The 20390-nt window shown below is 43.4% G+C and overlaps 1 protein-coding gene across 1 annotated transcript in view; it reads left to right on the top strand.

Moving 5' to 3' along the window:
- Positions 1-774: 774 nt before the first annotated feature.
- ANK3 (ankyrin 3) overlaps positions 775-20390 on the top strand; it is a 558892-nt gene continuing 539276 nt past the window's right edge. Inside the window, exon 1 of the mRNA XM_075130811.1 lies at positions 775-949. Within this exon, the coding sequence (XP_074986912.1) occupies positions 902-949 (48 nt within the window). The 5' untranslated portion in view covers positions 775-901. The remainder of the gene's footprint in view (positions 950-20390) is intronic.

Here is a 20390-nt window from a genome sequence, read left to right as displayed (position 1 = left end):
GCAAGCAAAGTAAGAAAGCTGGTACATTGTAGCAGGGTTTTATTTCCATGTGCTTTTGTTTTTGATTGAGAACAACTTTGTATCTGTCTAGTTTTGTGTAATAAGCCACTCTACCTAGGGGGACAATCAACGAAAAGAACTGAAACAGTCTCTCCATTTCAAATAGCCAGGTGCAACTACTTGCCACGTCCTAACTGTGCTCAGAGGCCACCACATCACCGACTCGGGCTGCTTTCTGTCTTGGCCGTAGGCAGGGCTGGGTAACCTAGTGCCAGGCCTCTGCGCTGTGGGCTTTGTTTGGAAACCTCTCTTCGGAACAGCACGCCGCAGTGTACAGGGCTGGGGCGGTCTTTCAAGCAGCCCCTGAGCAAACACACCGACCCTTCGCTAACTTTCCCGCTTCTCTGCCGCTCCCATCCATTGCCGCTGGCTTGGCAAAGGGCACCTGCGATCGAGCCATCCTCGCTCTCCTCCGGCAGGAGCGTCTGGCTCCCGGCTCTGCCATTTGCGCCCCTCTACTCAGCGCAAACTTCCTGGGCCGCGCACCTTTCCCTCTCCCGGAGCGCTTCACCTTTGCGCCGCGCGCGAAGCCGCGCCCAGTTTCCCGGCAAGCGGGGCGGGGCCGGCCCCGTGCTCCGGAGCCTGGAAACTTACCCCTGCAGGAGAGACGCGCCCAGGCGACGCGGCCGCGGGACCTGACCCAGCCGCTCCCCCTCCGCCTCGCAGGGGCGGAGACCTGGGGCAGCTCTCGCCCGCGGCGCGGCGGCAAAGCCCGAGCCCGGGGAGCTAGCGCCGGAGTCCGAGGGACTGCGAAGTGGGAGCCAAGCGCAGCCCCGCCCCGCCCCGCCAGCCAAGCTGAGCAGGAGGGGAGGTGGGGAAAGCGCCTAGGAGCCCCCCCAACATGGCCTCCTCCTCTCCCCCAGGCGGGGCGAGCGGAGGCGCGGATCAGGTGAGCCCGCAGCCTTCTCGCCCCTTGCGCCTCTCCATCGCTCGCGGTCCCCCTTTTCGCTCCCTTCACCGCCTCTCGCTCTCTTCTGGGCTTGCGTCCCGGTGCCCCTGCTCGGAGCGTTGCTGGGGCCGAGGGACTGCCGCACACCTGGCTGGCAGGGCTAGCCGGGGGCGCCGAGCAGAAGTGGGGCTGTTTGTCCCGGCAGGACGGGGGTAACTCCGAAGTGATCCGCGAAGGGAGGGGTGGTCGGTTGCAGTCGCTGAGGGTGGTTAGCGCAGGTTTGGCGGGAGTGTGCCAAGGGCGCTCTCACCTGCAAATGCAAAGAATCCTGAACGGCCTTAGGGACTGAAAGGTACTGACTGCAGCCTGGGGCTTGGATGCCACTGGATGAAGTGAGAAAAGAACTTGCTGACTGTGTAAGAACTAGTGTTTCTGCTCTAGAATATGAACATTGTAGTAAATGAAATATGGAGGCGCTTGGAAATCCTGGCGTTCTCTTTTGCTTCACGCTTGTTTCTCTTTCAAATCCAATGCTGACTGTGCTGTGTTGCACTCCTAACTTGCATGGCGAGTAATGCTGAGAGAGGAAGGTGCTTTTCGATATGTTTGTGGCAGGTTGGTGGTAATAAACAACTGGAAAGTGAGATGGTCTGGAAGGGTCATTCTCCAAGTGTGGGCTGCACCACTTCAAAATGACTTTTTTCTTGGAGTCTTGCTCTTTATCGAAAGGAGACATGCGCTGACACAGTAAAACTGAGTGCACTGGTGTACGCGTTTTGCAATACCATAAAACTTCTCCTTTGTTGGACTTTACATTCCTCATGAGTTGAGTTCCCCATATGTCAAGCCTATTTTTCATACAGTATCAAATCATATTTTGCAGTCTTTTTGAACTTGGTTTTTAAATTTAAACCACAAAAATTGAAATATAATTGAAGCCTCTTTTTCTTTTTCCACCCGAAGTATGAAGAAATTAGATGTTCACAGATGCATTTAAAATATATACATATTAAAATAAATTATACCATTCTAAACATCTGTTTTTGAACATAGACTTTTTTTGTTAAAATATACAGTACACACACCAGTTGGGAATAGGTTTCAGAGGAACAGCCGTGTTAGTCTGTATTCGCAAAAAGAAAAGGAGTACTTGTGGCACCTTAGAGACTAACCAATTTATTTGAGCATGAGCTTTCGGAAGTGAGCTGTAGCTCACGAAAGCTCATGCTCAAATAAATTGGTTAGTCTCTAAGGTGCCACAAGTACTCCTTTTCCAGTTGGGAATAGAATCCAATAGCACTTATTCCCATTCCAGTTTTAAACTACTAGACTTCACTTCCTCCAAAAATTCTTTTTTTTTCTTTCTCATTTTGGAAAAAATACTGCTGCATATATAGGCAATGCACCTTAGATGTTTCTATATCTTATTTATAATGTGTTCAGGTACATCAGATTACATTATAAATTATATCCCTGAATATAGATTGGTGCAAATTATGCTTGAAAGAAAGGTAGTCCAAAGATGATGGATCATGCTTGTACCCCTTTTCTAATGATAGCGCAGAACACACAGTCACTTTTGAAAACATCAGCTACAGCAGTCATATGTTACCATTTATTTACAGTATTAAGTGTATGAGCTACATTTCTGTAAAATAACTCTTTATCAACATATGCTTTTTTTAAAAAAAACCAAAAAACAAAACAATATTTAGTTTATTTTGTTGCTTTTTTTTTTAAACAGTTAAGACAACATGGTTACAGGATGTAAACATTGTTAATTGGCTGTCTTAGTCTACACTAGAGATACTTTCCATCTGTTGCTAACACCACTGGAGCTCCCCCACTGGTAGTAATGGTGGGAGCAATAGTGTAGATAACATCCTCCATCATGTTATCTAAAACTATACTGACTAGGCCTAGTCAGTGTTTCTCAAATGTGGCCACCAGGGCCTTTTCTTGTGGCCACAGCCATCTGGGCTGTTACGGGGGCGGCGCAAAGCAGTGGCCTCTCTCCCTCTTGCCCTGCCCCCCTCTGGAGACACAAATGCTGAAGGTGCAGGCAATTGGTGAATTTCCCACTTTCCTGGAGGTAGAGGAGCAGGCTTTGGCCACAGGGCTTCGGGCTTCATCCACACAGTGGCAGGCTCTAGTTTCAGGCTCCAGCCCCAGGCTCACAACCTCCACCATCATCCCTGGGCCTCACTGCCTCCCTGTCCACCTTCCTATCCAGGGCTTAATTTGTGCCAGGGTTTGCTGGGGCTGAATAAGTTTGCTTTGAACAGTCATATTAATACATATACAAATATCACTTTTCACAGCAGAAAATTTACCAGCTAGCAAGTCTTAGGGGGGAAAAAAAATCACAATCAAAAAAGCAAAAGAAACAACAACCACAAAAAAAAATAAGAACTTGCAAAGAGCCTTATTTGTGTTTCTATTCTGTTTAGGTCCAGTAAAGAATAGAGACAACTATACATTATTTTTATTACTGAGTCTTAAAAAAACCTTACATAAATAAATTACTATGATTTGGACATGTATATGTGCATATCTATTGTTCCTAAATTTAATTAAGTATTTTAGGAAAAATTGTTAGTATGGCCACCAGCAAGAGTTGTTGGCCACACTCTGAGGCCACCCAAAAATTTGTTGTGAGAACCCCTGAGCTAGATAGCATGATCGTTAAAACAGAGGCAGCTGGTCCATACTATTGCTTTCACTGTTGCTACCACTGCTGGAGCTGCCAAAGTGGGAAATTTGAAGACAAATGCTAGTGCAGTCACAGCCTCATGGTGCACAAGTGCATTAGTGACAGTTCTACTTCTCCCTGGAACGCCTTTCCACTCAGCTACCTTACTTCCATGACTGAATGTGAACAGATCTAATTCCTTACACCAAATCTTACTGCTGTATTACTATAATTTTTATATGGCTTGCATATTTTTTCAGAAACATGATAAACTTTTCTTATTCTAACAAATAATGCAAATTTTTTCAGCATCACATCAGCTGAAATTTATCCTTTTGGTCTGATATTTCTCTTAACTGATACAAATGGCGTATTATTTAACTGTTGTTTCTCTCCTATGCTTAGGAGAGACACTTTCATTTTAAATACTGGATATTTTATGTATTATACACTGATTAGCTGAACAAAAAGTTTCTATTGGGAGGGGGTAGGGGGTAAGGAGACGGAAAAAAGTATGATAAATGTAAAATTTTGGTAACATGCCCAGAACTTCTGAAGCCTTTTTCTACTAAAACCGAAACTGTAAGATTATCCACCTTGGATTAATTATAACTTTATCCTCTATTCCTTTTTCTTCAAAAATATAATCTTTAAGCTATCCTGGTTTTCAACAACATTTTGCTAATACTTAAAATAGTTAGCATCAGGTCTTCAGATTGCATTATCTATTTCCTTTTAGGATATAGTGTGGAGGGAGCCTCATATTTTTCTTGATTTTTCTTTTTTTTAAAATGTTGATTTATTTTTAAATCAATATGAAATGATAATTTTTTAGCCTGTGAAGACCAATGGGGTAAAACTAAAGCTCCAATCCTACAATCAGATCCAATAGGCCCCAATTCAGTAAGGTATTTATGCATGGGCTGAACTTTAATCGTGGGGGCTACTTGCATGCTTAATGATAGGCATGTACTTTGCTGAATCAGTCGCAGTGCACTAAACCCTTTCAAGACAGTGGATCTAATTACATGTTCAGTGTCTAATATAGTAATACTTAAAGTTCCAAATGACTGTCTGAAGGATATATGGACACAACTAATGTTTCAGGTAATTCTCAAGTGGGCAGCTTCAAAACTTTATAATATTGAAATGGTTGTGACTCAAGCTACCTTTGAGGAAAATGTTTATTTTTGAGGAACTGTTGAGCACTGGGGCTTCAAAGGACCTAGGTGTCTGAGGCCAATCTATGCTAAATCCGGCATAGGTTACCATCATTCAGAACTGCTCTAAGCCGGGTAATCTGGCTTTGATTCCACACCCACAAGTTCTTCTAAAGCCTCTGTATTTAGGGACTGATCCAAAGTCCACTGACATCATTGAGGGAATATATCCTCTGCAATAAAACACCTGCAGCTGGCCTATGTCAGCTGACTCGGGCTCCAGGACCTTCTCCCTTTGCCCGGAACCAGAGCCTGAGCTCCAGCCTGAGCCCGGACCTCTACGCTGCAATTTTATAGCCTTGCAACCTGCGCTCCATGAGTCCGAATTTATTATACCCTATGAGTTTTTCCCACTGACTTCAGTGGGCTTTGAATCAGGCTCTTAACTGAAAATATTCTGCTTTCTTTCAAGAAGTTGGGGGTCTCCAGGTCTGAATGTCTTCCATGTTTATGATGGCTGATCTCAAAAAAAGAGGCATGTTTTGAACAAGAGTTGGTCTTTTTAGTGGACTACTAAAAGATTTTTTTTGTTTTTTGGACACAAACTGCAGTCCAGCCTCCTCAATTCACTCTCTCTACTGAGAGTGCTCGACTCAGACCTTCTTGATTTCAGAACAACCTTGCATCACCCACACACCTCAAAATACCTGTTTGGTTTTAGGGTTGAAACTTTGACCTAGCACTGTTTCGCTTTAGGTTTTAGGGACAACCTTCCATGCTAAAGAATGGACACGACAAAACTGGAAAGCTATAGGTTAGTTTGGCCTGTCATTTGTTTGCTGAGATGAGTCTGGCCTTCAAACAAAAACAGAAGACTGATATATTCTTCAGATGTTCAGAACAGTTTGAGATGCAAGTACAGTATTTGTTTTCTCTTTTTCTCCATCCCATAGAATATTTTTGCATGGGGGAAACAGTTACTCAATTTTTACACTCCTTTACTTGCATCATAAGACATCTTAGGTTTTGAACATGATCAATAGCACATGTTGGCTTTTTCCACTCTCCAAAATATCATTGATGCCAGTCAGGCCCAGACTGTATAAGAGCCATCCTCACATGAGTGTGCTGGACTTGTTGGTCCATGGAGCACAAAAGTCAGTCTCTCTCCTTCATGTAGGAGGCCTGGCTGTCAGTCTTCCAGGGCAAGGCATTCTCAGGGTGCCAACCTCAAGACCTAATAAACACATGACAGGAAAAAGTCCAGTATGTTTCTAAACCTGGACTTACCCTCCCTGTGTCTCTTTCCTTGTTTGCCAGTGATGTCCTAATACTTCTGTGATAAAACAAAACCCCCATTTTACAGATGGGGAATTGAGACAAAGAGAGATTGAAACTCCAGTCCTTTGCTCATGTGTATAAAGTTAAGCAGGTGTATGTTTGCAGAATCAGAGCCTATGCGGCTTGCCCAACATATCTGTGGCAGGATTGGGAATTGAACATTTCTGAGTCCCAGTCCAGTGCCTCAACCACAAGACCATCTATTCTCTTGTGCATTAGGTCACTTGAGTCTTTCACCATCCAGTCTGATGTTAACTAATGTTGTTAATAAACTTTTCCATTTTTCTGTCCACTGTCTTCCAGACAGTTAATAAATGTTGAACTGTACTGGTCTTTGGGACACCTCACTGTTCCTTCTTTCTTAGCTGAGAATTATCCATTTATTCCTCCTTTTCTCCACCGCTCCATTTGCTAACTGGCTTTTAATTCAGTAATTTACCCCTTATTCTTGAGGTTTTTACCAATTTTCTTTAATATCCTCTTGCTAAGGGCTTGATTGAAAAAGTGTAAATTATAGCCACTGATTCATTCTTCTGTTCAAGGAATGTGATTTCCTTCTGGCAGCCCCTTCTGCTTATCCAGCTAGCAGCCTGTAATCAGGGGAACATCAATTATCCAACCCCTCAATTTCCCTAAAGTTTTGTGTGTTTCCTGCCATCTTCATAAAATTGTTTGGATTCTGCTGTTTGTCGTAATGACTGCTCCGTTTGGGGTTGGTTCTTCAAGCACTTATACGCACAACTTTACTCGGGTGAATAAAGTTATGTATATGTGTCTAACAAATTCCACAGGTTTTAAAGTCCGACACCATTGTGATCACCTAGTCTGACCTCCTTTTGCAGGATGAGGCAGGTTTGGGACCTTTGTTTCCACTGTGATGGTTATTTTTGTTTGTTACTCTTACAGCTTCTTGGAGTAGTTAAAAATCCAGGTGTTAGAGCTTACAAGATAAACATTTGAAAGTAGTAGGGTAAATATTGTGCTCTTTGAAGGTTAATGTAGTTTTCAGATCTTCATTAACTTTCTGTTTGGAGATTCCAGGGGAAGTGATTTTTGAGAAACAGTTAACCGATGACTGGTAAATTGATTTTTGGTGGTGGGCTTTTTTTTTTTTAATGTTTACCAAAAATAGTAAAATGTGCTTTACAAAGTTTGATTTTTATTACATAGAAAAATCTGATTAAACATTTGAGTGTCTTTTTAATATTATGAGTGTCCATAAGTTTATAGGAAAGTGATTGTTTCAACTTCTAATTTTGTCAAATACCATTATAATGACATGGTTATTATACTATAAGGAACAGATAAATATATTTAGTCTACTGCTCTAACTAGTTGAACTGTGGATCAAACTAGTTAAAAAGAAAAAGTCCATAGATGAATACATGTACAAGCTATCATTCAGAATACTTTCCTTGTATGGCCTGTATTGATTTTAATGGATGTCTTCATTGCAAAGCTTCATTGTGATCTTATTATTGGTGTAGGTGAAAAGGGGAAGGTTGTTAACATTCCTTCTGCCCCTCTACATCATCATCAGTAGACTTTTTTTTTTTTTTCTTTTCCTGTGGATATTATTCCTTTGGTATTTTGCATATTTTGGTTTTGGTGAAACTTTTTGCTTGTTTGAAGATGCCTCTCTCCAATAATTTGTAAATAATAGAATAATAAGTATCTTTAGCTTTTGATTAAATTATTAACTACAAATCAAGGTAACTGCCATTGCTGCTTGTTGCAACATGTTCATGTTCTGTTAGACAATGCATTTTAAAATTTTACTCACTCATCTAGGAATTACTACAAGAAGTCATAACGGAGGAGCCACCCGGCCAAATTTCAGTGAACAGTGTTCCGACCTGGTGCATCAGGTTGCAACGCTACTCACATCGGGGTCCAGGGCAAATTGACCCTTTTCCCCCACCCTCTGCCAATGGTATACATGGCTGAGGGGGGTGTAACATGCGTGTGGCTGAGGGAGGCACTGCATGTGGGCATGGGAATCCACCTGTGTAGATCCTGATGCAGAATATAGCTCTTAAGGACTTGAGCAGGGCCTCAACCTAGCAGCTAGCTCTGTGCAGTCTTAGGGGGGTCTATCCATTAGCAGGCCAGGTGTCTAGGTGGCCTAATTTTGAGATGTGCCAGGCACCTAGCAGCTCCCATTGAAGTCACCTAATTCCTAAATAGAGGAAATAATCATACTACAAATAATTAAAAATAGTACTACTTCTTTGGATATGATTTGGAAGTCTGAGAGTCAGCATGCAGCATTAACTGAGAAGTAATAATGACAAATAGAAGAAAAATAAAATAACCTGATGTTGAGAGATAAGCAGTGAGACACAAACAGTGAAAGGCTTGAAAAAAAGAAAAAAAGACTGACCTAAAAAACCCTTGCATTTTAAAAAAAAGAATTACTTTTTATATTGTGAGAGGGTCAGTTATAATAAAATTAACTAGAAGCTTACTGGTCTATATAATCATTTTATACCTGCACTTCTCAGAAAGTTCAAAGCACTCCCCACAACACCCAAAGGCATGCAGTTATCCCGTAAAATTGCACACTTTGTCATGTTTGATTAGTTACATGAATTATTCAAGGGCTTTTTGTGCTAATTATGCAAGGTTTTTCAGACTCTCTGTTTTTGGCGGCAGCACTCTTCAGTCAAAAACTGTTTCCACCAGAACACCACGCACACAAAATCTGAATTCAAAAATTTTCACATAACACAAGGGGACAGTCTTTGCCAAGGGGGGAGATCCTATTGAAGTCAGTGGCAAAACTCCCAGTGACATTAGTAGGAGGATTTCGCCCAAGGTCTTTAGAATGTTGGAGAATCCAGGTTGCTACCGAGCCAGGAAGGACAAATGATATTTACTTTTCCTGTATATTTAGTGAATTTGTATGCTGACAAATTAAATATCTAATTAAGAGGGGTACATATCCCCATGTCAGACTTCTGTGTGCTCTTGCCATTTCCAGCTTTGTCCATTCTGTCTCAAGTCTGTTCTCTTATTGCTGCTGCTTCTAAGGGCTTGTCTATGTAGGAGATTTTTCCAGGTATACTGGCTTAATTATACTGTTATAATTTTCCTATGCAGACACTCTTACTCTGGAATAAGAGTAGCTTTTTTCAGCTTAATTTAAACTGCTTCTAGAGTGATATAAGTTAAATTTGAAGAGGCCTTGTCTACACTATATAGTTTTTGTTGACAAAAGTCAGCTTTTGTTGACAAAGTAGTCAAAGTGTACGCACTACAATGCTCCTTCCGCCAACAAAATAAAACCATTTCAACAAGGGGTGTAGAGCTTTTGTAGCAAAGTTACATCAACAAAATGTCAGTGTAGTCACTGCACTGGGTTATTTCATTGTAAATGGCCTCCAGGAGGTGTCCCACAATGCACATGCTGGCTGCTCTGGTCAGCAGTTTGAATTGCCCTGTATACAGGCATCTGCACCTCCCCTTTTAAAGGCCTGAGAATTTTGCTGGGTGTGGAGATCTCACATCGCATCTTCCCAGCTGACCATGGCTCATGCATGCAGCAAACGTTCTCCAGTTGGAGCACACCTAAGTTGTTGGACCTGCTAGCTCTGTGGAGAGAGGAGGCTGTGCAGTCCCCACTCAGCTCCAGCCATAGCAACTTTGATACCTACGATCTCTTGTGGCACATTGGAGAAGGGCTATGAACATTATATGCATCAGTGCCATGTGAAGATAAAGGAGTTGAGGCAGGAGTACCAGAAAGCAAGGGAATCAAGCTGTCACTCTGGTGCTGCGCCAAAGACCTGCCACTTATATAAGGAGCTGGACGTCCTACTCTGCGGTGACCCCACTTCCACCACCAAGAGTCCTGTAGAAACCTTGGGGGGCTGGAGACAGTGAACTGAGTCTCAAGGATGAGGAGGTCAAGTTGGAGGTCGAGATGGGACAGGCGACGGGTTGTCCAGTGCCATGGCAATTCAGGACCTCTTCTCAATCCAGGAGGGTTCAAGCTAGTTCCAGCACTCCATCTCTAGAGCGTGTGATGCAGGAGAAGGGAGCTCTGGTAAATGATCTTTTTGAGTTGATGCTGCTCTGTTATATGAGGTAGTCATCTTTTGCTTTGTTATATGCTAGAAATGGGTAAAGGGATAGAAATGTGCAAGAGAAGCTGCATCTGCATATGCTTCACATTCCCCTGTACAGCTATGGAGTGGGACAGAATAGTGTGTTAATGCACATGGGAATCCTCCAGAGAGATCTCTAGGAAACTTTCCTGGAGGTACTCGCCAATCCTCTGCTGAAGGTCCCTTGGCAGAACTGCTTTGTTCCTTTCCCCATTGTAATATATTTTTCCTTGCCAATCAGCAGTCACTTGTGCAGGGACCAAAGCAGCACACAGCTGAGCAGCAAAGGGACCCAGTCTGAAACTGCATGCATGTAGGAGATGCATCCTTGCTTACCCTCAGGAGTGAGATATCAGGTTCAATGACCCCCACCTGTGGAGAATGGTGGCAGAATTTACAATTTTGTCCTGTGTTGCTTGCAGCTATCCCCTTAAAGAAGTGCCTAGACTCTTTGCCCCATTTTGAGTCCCCCCCCCCACCCCCCGGATGAACTCATCATGTTTAGGGCATTCACAGAGCTGTGTGCTGGCCAAGGGACAGTAAGAAACTGATTTGTATTTTAAAAGAGGTGTATTTTACTATCGTGAATCAATGCTGTGAGTGCACTAACAATCACGCTTCTGTTTGTTTCTTGTGCTTCAGCAGATGCAGCCTTCAGGGAAACCCCCTACACACTGGTGGAGAACCTCCGCCAGATAAGAAAGCAACCAGGGAGGACATGTACCAATCCTCAGATGCAGAAAAACAAGAATATAGGGCGTGGGGAGAGACTGTAAATGAAAATCATAAAATAGGCAGGACAGAAAGGAGAGCGAGGAGAGTATTTTAAAGGGCTGGGATCAGATGGTAAAAGTGAAGGAAGAACAAACAGAGAAGTTGAAGTCCCTAGTTGCGCTGTAGGCAGAATACATGAGTGCTGGCTCCCTGTCCCCCATAGCTGATGCAGAGCTGCTTGGCAAGCCCTCCCCAATTGCTCCCCACACATTCCTTGCATCTTCCCAGCCCGTCTCAGTACCCCATTCACTCCACCCCTTTGGATAGCTTCCACAATAGCTGGAGTTACACAACACTATGAGAGCCTACATCAGGACACTCCCCTTCACTGTTCTCTCCCTTTCCACCAAGTGTTTTCTGTGTGTTGTTAATTGGTATTTAATAAAAACATACTCTCTGAAAGATAATCTTTATTTGTCTCTTACACCTGGTAGTTGCTGCTGGACTTAATGCACAGTGGCAACTGGAACATTTGCAGACTACAAATCACAGTCGGAAAGCTATCATCAAAATGTTCATGCATGGTGGCAAGTTGTTAAAGCATGTCAGAATGCTGTATAGAAAGACACATTACTGGGGCTCATTGTCAAAATGATGCTTCAAAGCCTCCCTGATTTGAATAGCCCCCCCATTGTGCCCCTCTAATAGCCCTATATCTACTTGCTCAAAATCAGCTGCCAGGCAATCTGCTTCCACACTCCACCCCTGGGGAAAGTTTTCACCCTTAGTCTCTCAAATATTATGCAGCATACAGCAGGCGGCTATGACCATGGGAATATTTTTCTCATTTATGTCTAACCTGCCATAAAGGCAATGCCAGTGAGCTTTTAATCTGCCCTACGCACATTCAGTGGTCAATCTGCACCTGCTCAGCCAGTTATAGAAGCGCTGTTCGGGTTTTTTGTGTAAGGCTTCGTGAGCCGTAGGAGTAAGGGGTACACTGGGTCTCCTGGGATCACTGTGGGAATTTCAACATCTCCCATGGGACCTTTTGGTCTGGAAAAAGTCACTGCTTGCAGTTTTCTGTACAGGCCAGTGTTCCTGAGGATGCATGTGTCATGCACCTTTCCTGACCACCCCACGTTGAAGTCAGTGAAAAGACCATGATAATACTCAAGCAATGAATCAAAGCTATGAGTCAAAACTTAATACAAGTCAGGTGGCTTCCTGGATGGAGAACTAATAGCTCTGGACACCTGTAATTTTGTCATCTGCTTATTTTTTGTGTCAATTCAGTAATGCACACTATAGATTAGTTTGGCAATTTAGCAAAATAAGCAGATTGTTTTCTGCATGAGGGACATTAATGTCTGAAAAAGAATTTCCTAACTTATCTCCAGTGTGAATGAATTACTTGAATGTTTTATTTATTTGCTTTGCTATTATATAAGATTATAAAACTCCTTTGTTCATGTTTTTATGGCGGTTGTTGCTGATGTAAGTACATCAAGTGCAGATACTCTATTCACTCAGAGCATTGATCAGGTTTTTTTTTGTCATAGTAAAATCATGTTCAGTACTTGATCTTTTTGGAATCTACATTTCCTGATTACCAAACTTTAAGAACTCCGAGAAACACTGCTACATTTATATTTGTATGTGCAATGCAGCAGCAGATTTAGCTTTCACTTGAATAAATGTTCCTGTGTTAGTAGTCTACAGAAATCCAATATAATATAATGGGATGGAACAGCTCAGATATAGTGAAAAATTTTATTTATAAGAGCTTACAGTGTTTAAAAAATAACTACATTACTGACAATTCAAGCTACTGTATGCTATATTGTCTTTTGCAATGGTTGAATTAAAATGCAGTTGTATTAGTGTGACTGTATGTGTGTGAGAGAGTATAAAATTGAATTGATGCCTGTTTCGCAGTCTTTATTCAGTGTCATATTTGCTGACCTTAGTCGCTACTTTTTTTCTTTATGTTAGTATAGCAGATTCAATGCAGTTAAGATAACAAACTGGTTCCTGTCATGCATCAACAGAATTGGAAATTGTCCAACTTTTTTGTTAAGAGGTGTTGAGCACTCACAGCTCCCTCTTAGTACAGTTGGAGTTGGAAGATACTTGGCTTGTTTTGCAAATTGGACAATAAATTTCTATTGCAGAATTTTAATTTTGGTGATGTATTGACCAGAAATAATCCAGTTTTTCCAGATTCCAGGTAAAATTTGCAGGGCTGGCATTTAGTGTAAAAACAAAGAATGAGTCATTGAGACACAAATATGAAACTCCCACTGTGCCATTTTTAAAGTAATTTTTTTAAGAGTCGAACCTCAAAGCATAGTAAATAATAATAGCCCCATAAATACTAGGTCTGAACTGCCATGGAAATATTTACCCCTGTGCACCAACATGCAGAATCTGTTATGGGCTGGCTGGACCCTTTAAAGGGAGTCAGCCCAAACTACCTGTGACTGGCTTCTTTCAGGAGAATGAGTCCATCTGTAAGTAATTAACTAAGTGACTGGTTGGCAGCTAACTGGCTAATGAGCCTCTGCACCTGATAAAAAGGCTACCAGAACTCAGTGAAGGAAAGTTGCTCCTAGAGAGAGGATGCTCCTAAGAAGAGGAGCTCCCAGAGAATAGAGCAAAAGAACTCCCAGGTAGCAAAGTGGCCTGTGGTACCTGAAGAGCTGCCATCCACAGGAAAGCCCTGCAGGGGCCCTGGATCCAGGAAGGAATCTAGGTTGAGAGTACTTCGAGGTAAAGGGCTTGGATGTGGGTCTGCTGGATTTGGGAGGGACTGATTAAACTCGGACAGAGTCTGTCTCCCTCCTAGAAAACCTAGGTGGGTCTTTCTTGTGTGTGTCAGACTTTCCATTAATAACAGAGACTATCAAAAGAGAAGGGACATTGTTCAAGACATAAAAACCTTGCTAAATGTAACAACCCAATTAAATGACGGCAGGGCGTGCTAGCAATTCCGCACAGGGGCAGCATGGGAATGGTATGTGTCTTTGACAGTGCCCTCCAGGCAGGTAATAAAATAAACAAGAGTGGGGACAAAAGAGTGCAGAATCTAGTAAGGCCTTTGTAAGAGTGGATTGGCCAAACCATGTATCCTTATAATCTGAAAATATACTGTAGTTGGGACAAAACCTCTGCTTCTCATGTGTGGTAGAAATACCTTTCCCGTGATGGAAAGGTATTGGAATTAAAATGCAACTTGTGGATTGAATGCAGAGTTGGACCCTAAATATTAAGCAAATATCTAGACACCGTATTGATTACTGTGAGTAATCCTATTTGAGGTGATGGTCCTACTCACAAAACAAATATTTCTGTTATGGTTGTGCCAAGGGGCTCCAACCAAGATCAGTGACACATTGTGCTAGGCACTGTACAGAGTAAAGCCAGTCCCTGTCCTTTAGAGCTTACAGCTGGACAAGACAGGGTGGTAGGAGGGCATATAACATACTAGCTGAGTGAATGCCATGGCATGTTTGTTCCATGATTTAAAAAAAAAGTTGGGTGAGTTTGGTTGGTGAGGGGGGGTAGCTGAACTGAGACAAAGGAAAGTAGAAGAGCTATCACAGGGAGAGGAGATTAAGGATATGTCTATACTGTGAGCTGTAGGTATAAATTCCAGCTTGAGGAAACACCTGCACTAATATGGTATAAACAATGTAGCTGCAGCAGCACGGGTGGCAGGAGAGCTTGCTGCCAAAGTAGGTACTCAGCCAAAATACTATGCACTTGCGGTGGCTAGCCCCTTGTACTGCTGCAGCTACCCCCTATTTTTAGCATAGCTATGTCTCCTTGACCTGGAATTCACAACTCCAGCTTGATGTGTAGACATAGGCATACGGGGACAGAAGGGGTGAAAGGGATGTAAGGATAGGAGTGTGGGGGGCAGGTGGAATGAAAGGGAATGTGGGAGAGGGTTGGAACAGACAGCCAGTCAGCGCGGGAGAGAATAAAAGCGCGGGCCAGAGTAAAAGCTCCAGAAAGAAGTCAGTCACTGATAACATTATCAGTGTCCGCTGCTACAGCTGTTCGTCTCTCCTCCTGCTGGCATGACCACCTGTCTGACTCCTCCCAGGAAGTTCTTCTTTATCCAGAGCTCAAGTGGCAGGAGGAGGCCACATGGAGCCTGGTGTCTAGTGGATGGTTTCCTCCTGCATGGTTCTGGATGTGATACGTTCTAGGGAGGAGAGGGGTAATCTCTCTGACTGGCTCTTCTCTCCTCCTTGCCCCTCCCTATTCCACATGTGTCAGCTGTATCTGGTGCAGCTGCATGTTTCTACTGCTGCTGGCTATTAGTTCCTGTCTGGCTCCATGTGTTCAGTAGTGTTTTCACAGATTCAAATAATAAATACTATTTTCTTCATGGTTACATGGAAGATTTAATGTTAAGAATTTACGTTCTTATGAAATGGCCTAATGTTAGTGCTCTTTGCTAAGTATAAACATATGGTGTCCTTTTCTTAAATCAATTAGAGATTTGCTTTGTAAAGAAAACCTAGAATGTTTTTTAATTTGGAATTTTTACTGTGCAATTTTAAAATGCTTCTGGCTCAGGTAATTTTATAATCTTGGCTTCTGTGATTATCTGGGTTTGAATTATTCTGGGCCAATGAGTAGTGAAGCAATGACCATGAGATTAGAAAGCTCAACATTGCTTTTTAAAAGTAACTTTTATATTTACTTTGTTAATGTACTAAACAAGGGCCTGATCTGAAGCCTCCTGAAGTTAATGGAAGTCTTACGTTCTAGGTAAGTCTTACGTTCTAGACACCACCAGGTCTTGGCTGCAATTTTGGAGTGACAAGCTATGATGATGACCATTACCTTCAGTTGGCTTCAATCAGGCCCCTGTTTCTTTTGTGTAAGAGTCATAAGAACAGCCATACTGGGTCAGATCAAAGATCCATCTAGCCCAATGTCCTGTTTTCTTACGGTGGCCAATGCCAGTTGTCCCAGAGGGAATGAACAGAACAGGTAATCAAGTGATCCATCCCCTGTTGCCCATTCCCAGCTTCTGGCAAACAGACGATAGGGACACAATCCTTGCCCATCCTGGCTAACAGCCACTGATGGACCTATCCTCCATGAACTTATCTAGTTCTTTTTTGAACCCTGTTATAGTCTTGGCCTTCACAACATCCTCTGGCAAAGAGTTCCACAGACTGACTGTGCGTTGTGTGAAAAAATACTTCCTTTTGTTTGTTTTAAATCTTCTGTCAATTTCATTTGATGACCCCTAGCTCTTGTGTTATGAGGAGGAGTAAATAACACTTCCTTATCTACTTTCTCCACACCAGTCATGATAGTATAGACCTCTATCATATCCTCCCTTAGTCGTCTCTTTTCCATGCTGAAAAGTCCCAGTCTTATTAATAACTCCTCAGATGGAAGCCATTTCATACCCCTACTCACTTTTGTTGCCCTTTTCTCAACTTTTTCCAATTCCAATATATCTTTTTTGAGATGGGGCGACCACATCCACACACAGTACTCAAGATGTGGGCATACTATGGATTTATACAGAGGCAAAATGATATGTTCGGTCTTATTATCTATCCCTTTTTTAATAATTCCCAACATTCTGCTAGCTTTTTTTGACTGCCACTGCACATTGGATGGATGTTTTCAGAGAACGATACACAATGACTCCAAGATCTTTCTTGAGTGGTAACAGCTAATTTAGACCCCCATCACTAGTCTGTGGGGGTGGGAGTAGAGCTTATGTCTGCGAGGTGCAGGATAGCCAACACCTCCATGCCACTACCCAGCAGCCATGTTAGGGCCAAATGCATTACCATTGACCCTGTGGAGAGAAGTAACACAGGAAGTCCCACTGTGGAAGGCTGGACTGACAGCTTCCCTGGCCACTGATTGGTTCAGGAACCCTGTTTAAGTGCAGAAGGAGCTCCAGGAAATTTCTATGCAATGAGGTGGACTCCCCCGCCAGCCGTAGTGATGCCTGCAAATTGCCTCACCATTGGATTCCTGACCCTGGCTTAGAACCTTGGCTTATGCCCTTGAACTTCAACTCTGATCCAAACACCTGGCTTGGCTTTTGAGCCTGGCTTCAATACTTAGGACTCCAACTCCATCTTTTGACCCCAGACTCCGTTCCTGCCTCCTGGCAGGACCCTGACCTTGGTCCTGATCTCAGGCTATGTACCATTAGACTCCTATCCCAGTTCTGACCCCTGACCTAGGCCCCTGAACGCTGACCCCTGAGCCCTGACCACTAGGACTGATGACCAAAGCCCTGGTTGTGATACATTTGGTAAGTAGCATTACCATTAATTGCTTGAACAGCTAATATTTTTCAGTCTTGGCTTGAATTTCTGTAACTCCGGTGGTGGTGGTGGTTGATAAGGAAGTAGTTCGTAATACTTGTGTTATTTGACAATCTTCTGGTCTTTATCTCAGAGCAAAAAATCCATGCTGAAGGGTTTTACACCCAGTAGTAATCAATTCAGTTTGATGTTAATAACATATACAATAAAGTCCGTGGGAGAGGGGCAATTTCTGTTAAGTTATTTTGCTGGAGTTCCTCTTGCCGGAAAGCAAGGTTTATCCCTCCATGGAGTGCACCAAAGGGCTGGCCTCTGAACCCAGCAGATTCTCTCTGGAATTGCAGAAGACCAGAGTTGGCAGCATGGAGTTCTCAATTCTTTCTCCATTAGCACTGTAGAGATTTCCTTGAGCATGAGAAACTTTGGGTTTTTTAGATCTCTGTATTCTAGGATTTTGCTGCCAGCAAAAAGCCAGAGAGAGTCTGCAGCAGCATCACTACTACACCTGAAACAGCAATTATGGTCTGAATATCTGAGATGAAAATATTCTTTCTGTTGTTTGAGATTTGTAATGCTATTGGCTAAATTTTTTTTTTAAAAAAAGTTCATTTATCATTTTCTGTTTTACTAGGTACTTAGTAATCAATTTTTGCTAACTGTAGTCACTGTCATATAATTTCCTATTGTGATCTTTTTCTACATTTAGCATCATTCTATACTATATATAAAGGAGCAGTGAGAGAGAGTTCTTGAATGTTTGTTTTGTTTTTCAGTTTGCAGAATCTGGTAGGGGGCAGTGTATTGTGAAAGAAACTGAGTCTTGATGTGGGGGGCGCGGAAGGGGAAATGGTGCTTTCCTATCAGTAGGCCTATAAAAGCATCCAAGTGCCCAGCCAGTGGCACAGGAGCCAGAAAAGAGAGGAGTCTGAGTGGGAGTTTGGGGGAGGGTGTGTCTGATGTGTTCTCTCTCTGTGGGTATGTCTACACCATGGCCTGGTCTGCAGGGGGGGATTGATCAAGTTATGCAACTTCAGCTACATGAATAATGTGGCTGAAGTCAGCATACTTAGACCTACTTACCGTGGTGTCTTCACTGCAGTGAGTCGACTGCTGCCGCACCCCTGTTGACTCTGCCTGTGCCTCTCGCAGTGGTGGAGTACAGGAGTCAACGGTAGACCACTTGGGGGTTGATTTTATCGCATCTAGACTAGACGCAATAAATCTACCCCCGCTGGATCGATCGCTGCCTGCCAATCCGGCGGGTAGTATAGACTTACCCAGTGAAATTAGGTCGATTTTAGAGAAGTTGATCTTTAGAAAGCAATTTTATACAGTCGATCGTGTATGTCCCCACTAAGCACAGTAGGTCAGCAGAGTGTGTCCTCAGTACCATGGCTAGCATTGACTCACGGAGTGGTGCACTGTGGTAAGCTATCCCACAGTCTCCGCTGCCCATTGGAATTCTAGTTAAGCTCCCAATGCCTGATGGGGCAAAAACATTGTTGTGGGTGGTTTTGGGTACATATAGTCAGTCTCCCCTCCCTTCCTGAAAGCAACAGCAAACAATCATTTTGCACCTTTTTTCCTGGGTTACCTGTGCAGATGCCATAGCACGGCAAGTATGGAGCCCGCTCAGCTCAGCACTGCTGTTGTGAGCATTGTAAACACCTTGCGCATTATCCTGCAGCATGTGCAGAACATGGCTAGGAGCTGCCAGCACAAGAACGATTGTGAGGAGGACCTGGACACAGACATTCCTGAAAGCACAGGATGTGGCAGTTGGGACATCATGGCGGCATTGGGGCAGGTTGATACAGTGGAATGCCGATTCTGGGCCCGGCAAAGAAGCACAGACTGATGGGACTGCATAGTGTTGTAGGTATGGGATGATTCCCAGTGTCTGCAAAACTTTTGCATACATAAGGCCACTTTCATGGAACTTTGAGTTGCTTTCCCCCGCCCTGAAGTGCTGGAATACCAAGATGAGACCTTCCCTGACAGTTGAGAAGCGAGTGGCGATAGCCCTGTGGAAGCTTGCAATGCCTGACTGCTACCAGTCAGTCAGGAATCAATTTGGAGTGGGCAAATCTACTTTGGCGGCTGCTGTGATCCAAGTAACCAAGGCAATCAGTGACCTTCTGCTAACAAGTATAGTGACTCTGGGAAATGTGCAGGTCATAGTGGCTGGCTTTGCTGCAATGGGTTTCCCTAAGTGTGGTGAGGCAATAGACGGAACATATATTTGTTGGCACTGGACCACCTTGCCAACCAGTACATAAACGGCAAGGGTACTTCTCAGTGGTGCTGCAAGCACTGGTGGATCACAAGGGATGTTTCGCCGACGTTTCAACGTGGGATGGTCGGGAAAGGTGCATGACACTCGCATCTTTAGGAACTCCGGGATGTTCGAAAAGCTGCAAAATGGGACTTTCTTCACAGACCAGAAAATTACCATTGGGGATGTTGAAATGCCAATAGTTATGCTTGGGGACCCAGCCTACCCCTTGCTCCTGTGGCTCATGAAACCATACACAGGCAGCCTGGACAGTAGTAAGGAGCAGTTCAACTATAGGTTGAGCAAGTGCAGAATGGTGGTAGAATGTGCCTTTGGATGTTTAAAAGCCCGATGGCACTGTTTGCTGACTAGGTTAGACCTCAGCGCAACCAATATTCCCATTGTTATTGGTGCAAGCTGTATGCTCCATAATATCCATGAGAGTAAGGGGGAGACGGTTATGGTGGGGTGGGAGGTTGAGGCAAATCGCCTGGAGGCCAGTTTTAAACAGCCAGATACCAGGGCGATTAGAAGAGCACAGCTAGGCATGCTGTGCATCAGAGAGGCTTTGAAAACCAGTTCCATGACTGGCTAGGCTACAGTGTGATAGCTGTGTGTGTGTTTCTCCTTGATGCAAAATCGCCCCCTTTGTTGAATTTACTTCCCAATCTCCCTCCCCACTTTGACCACAGCTGGCAAAGGAAATAAAGTCCTTATTGTTTTGAATCCATGCATTCTTTCTTTTTTTTTTTTTTTTTTTTTTTAAAAAAAGAGAGATCACTGAGAAGGTAGCCCAGGTGGAGTGGGGGAGGAGGGAAGGACAAGGCCAC

The sequence above is a fragment of the Caretta caretta genome, chromosome 7 (assembly GCF_965140235.1).
Source record: "Caretta caretta isolate rCarCar2 chromosome 7, rCarCar1.hap1, whole genome shotgun sequence".
NCBI lineage: Eukaryota > Metazoa > Chordata > Testudines > Cheloniidae > Caretta > Caretta caretta.
The sequence above is the reverse complement of the archived record's forward strand: the minus strand, read 5'-3'. Positions and strand labels throughout refer to the sequence as shown.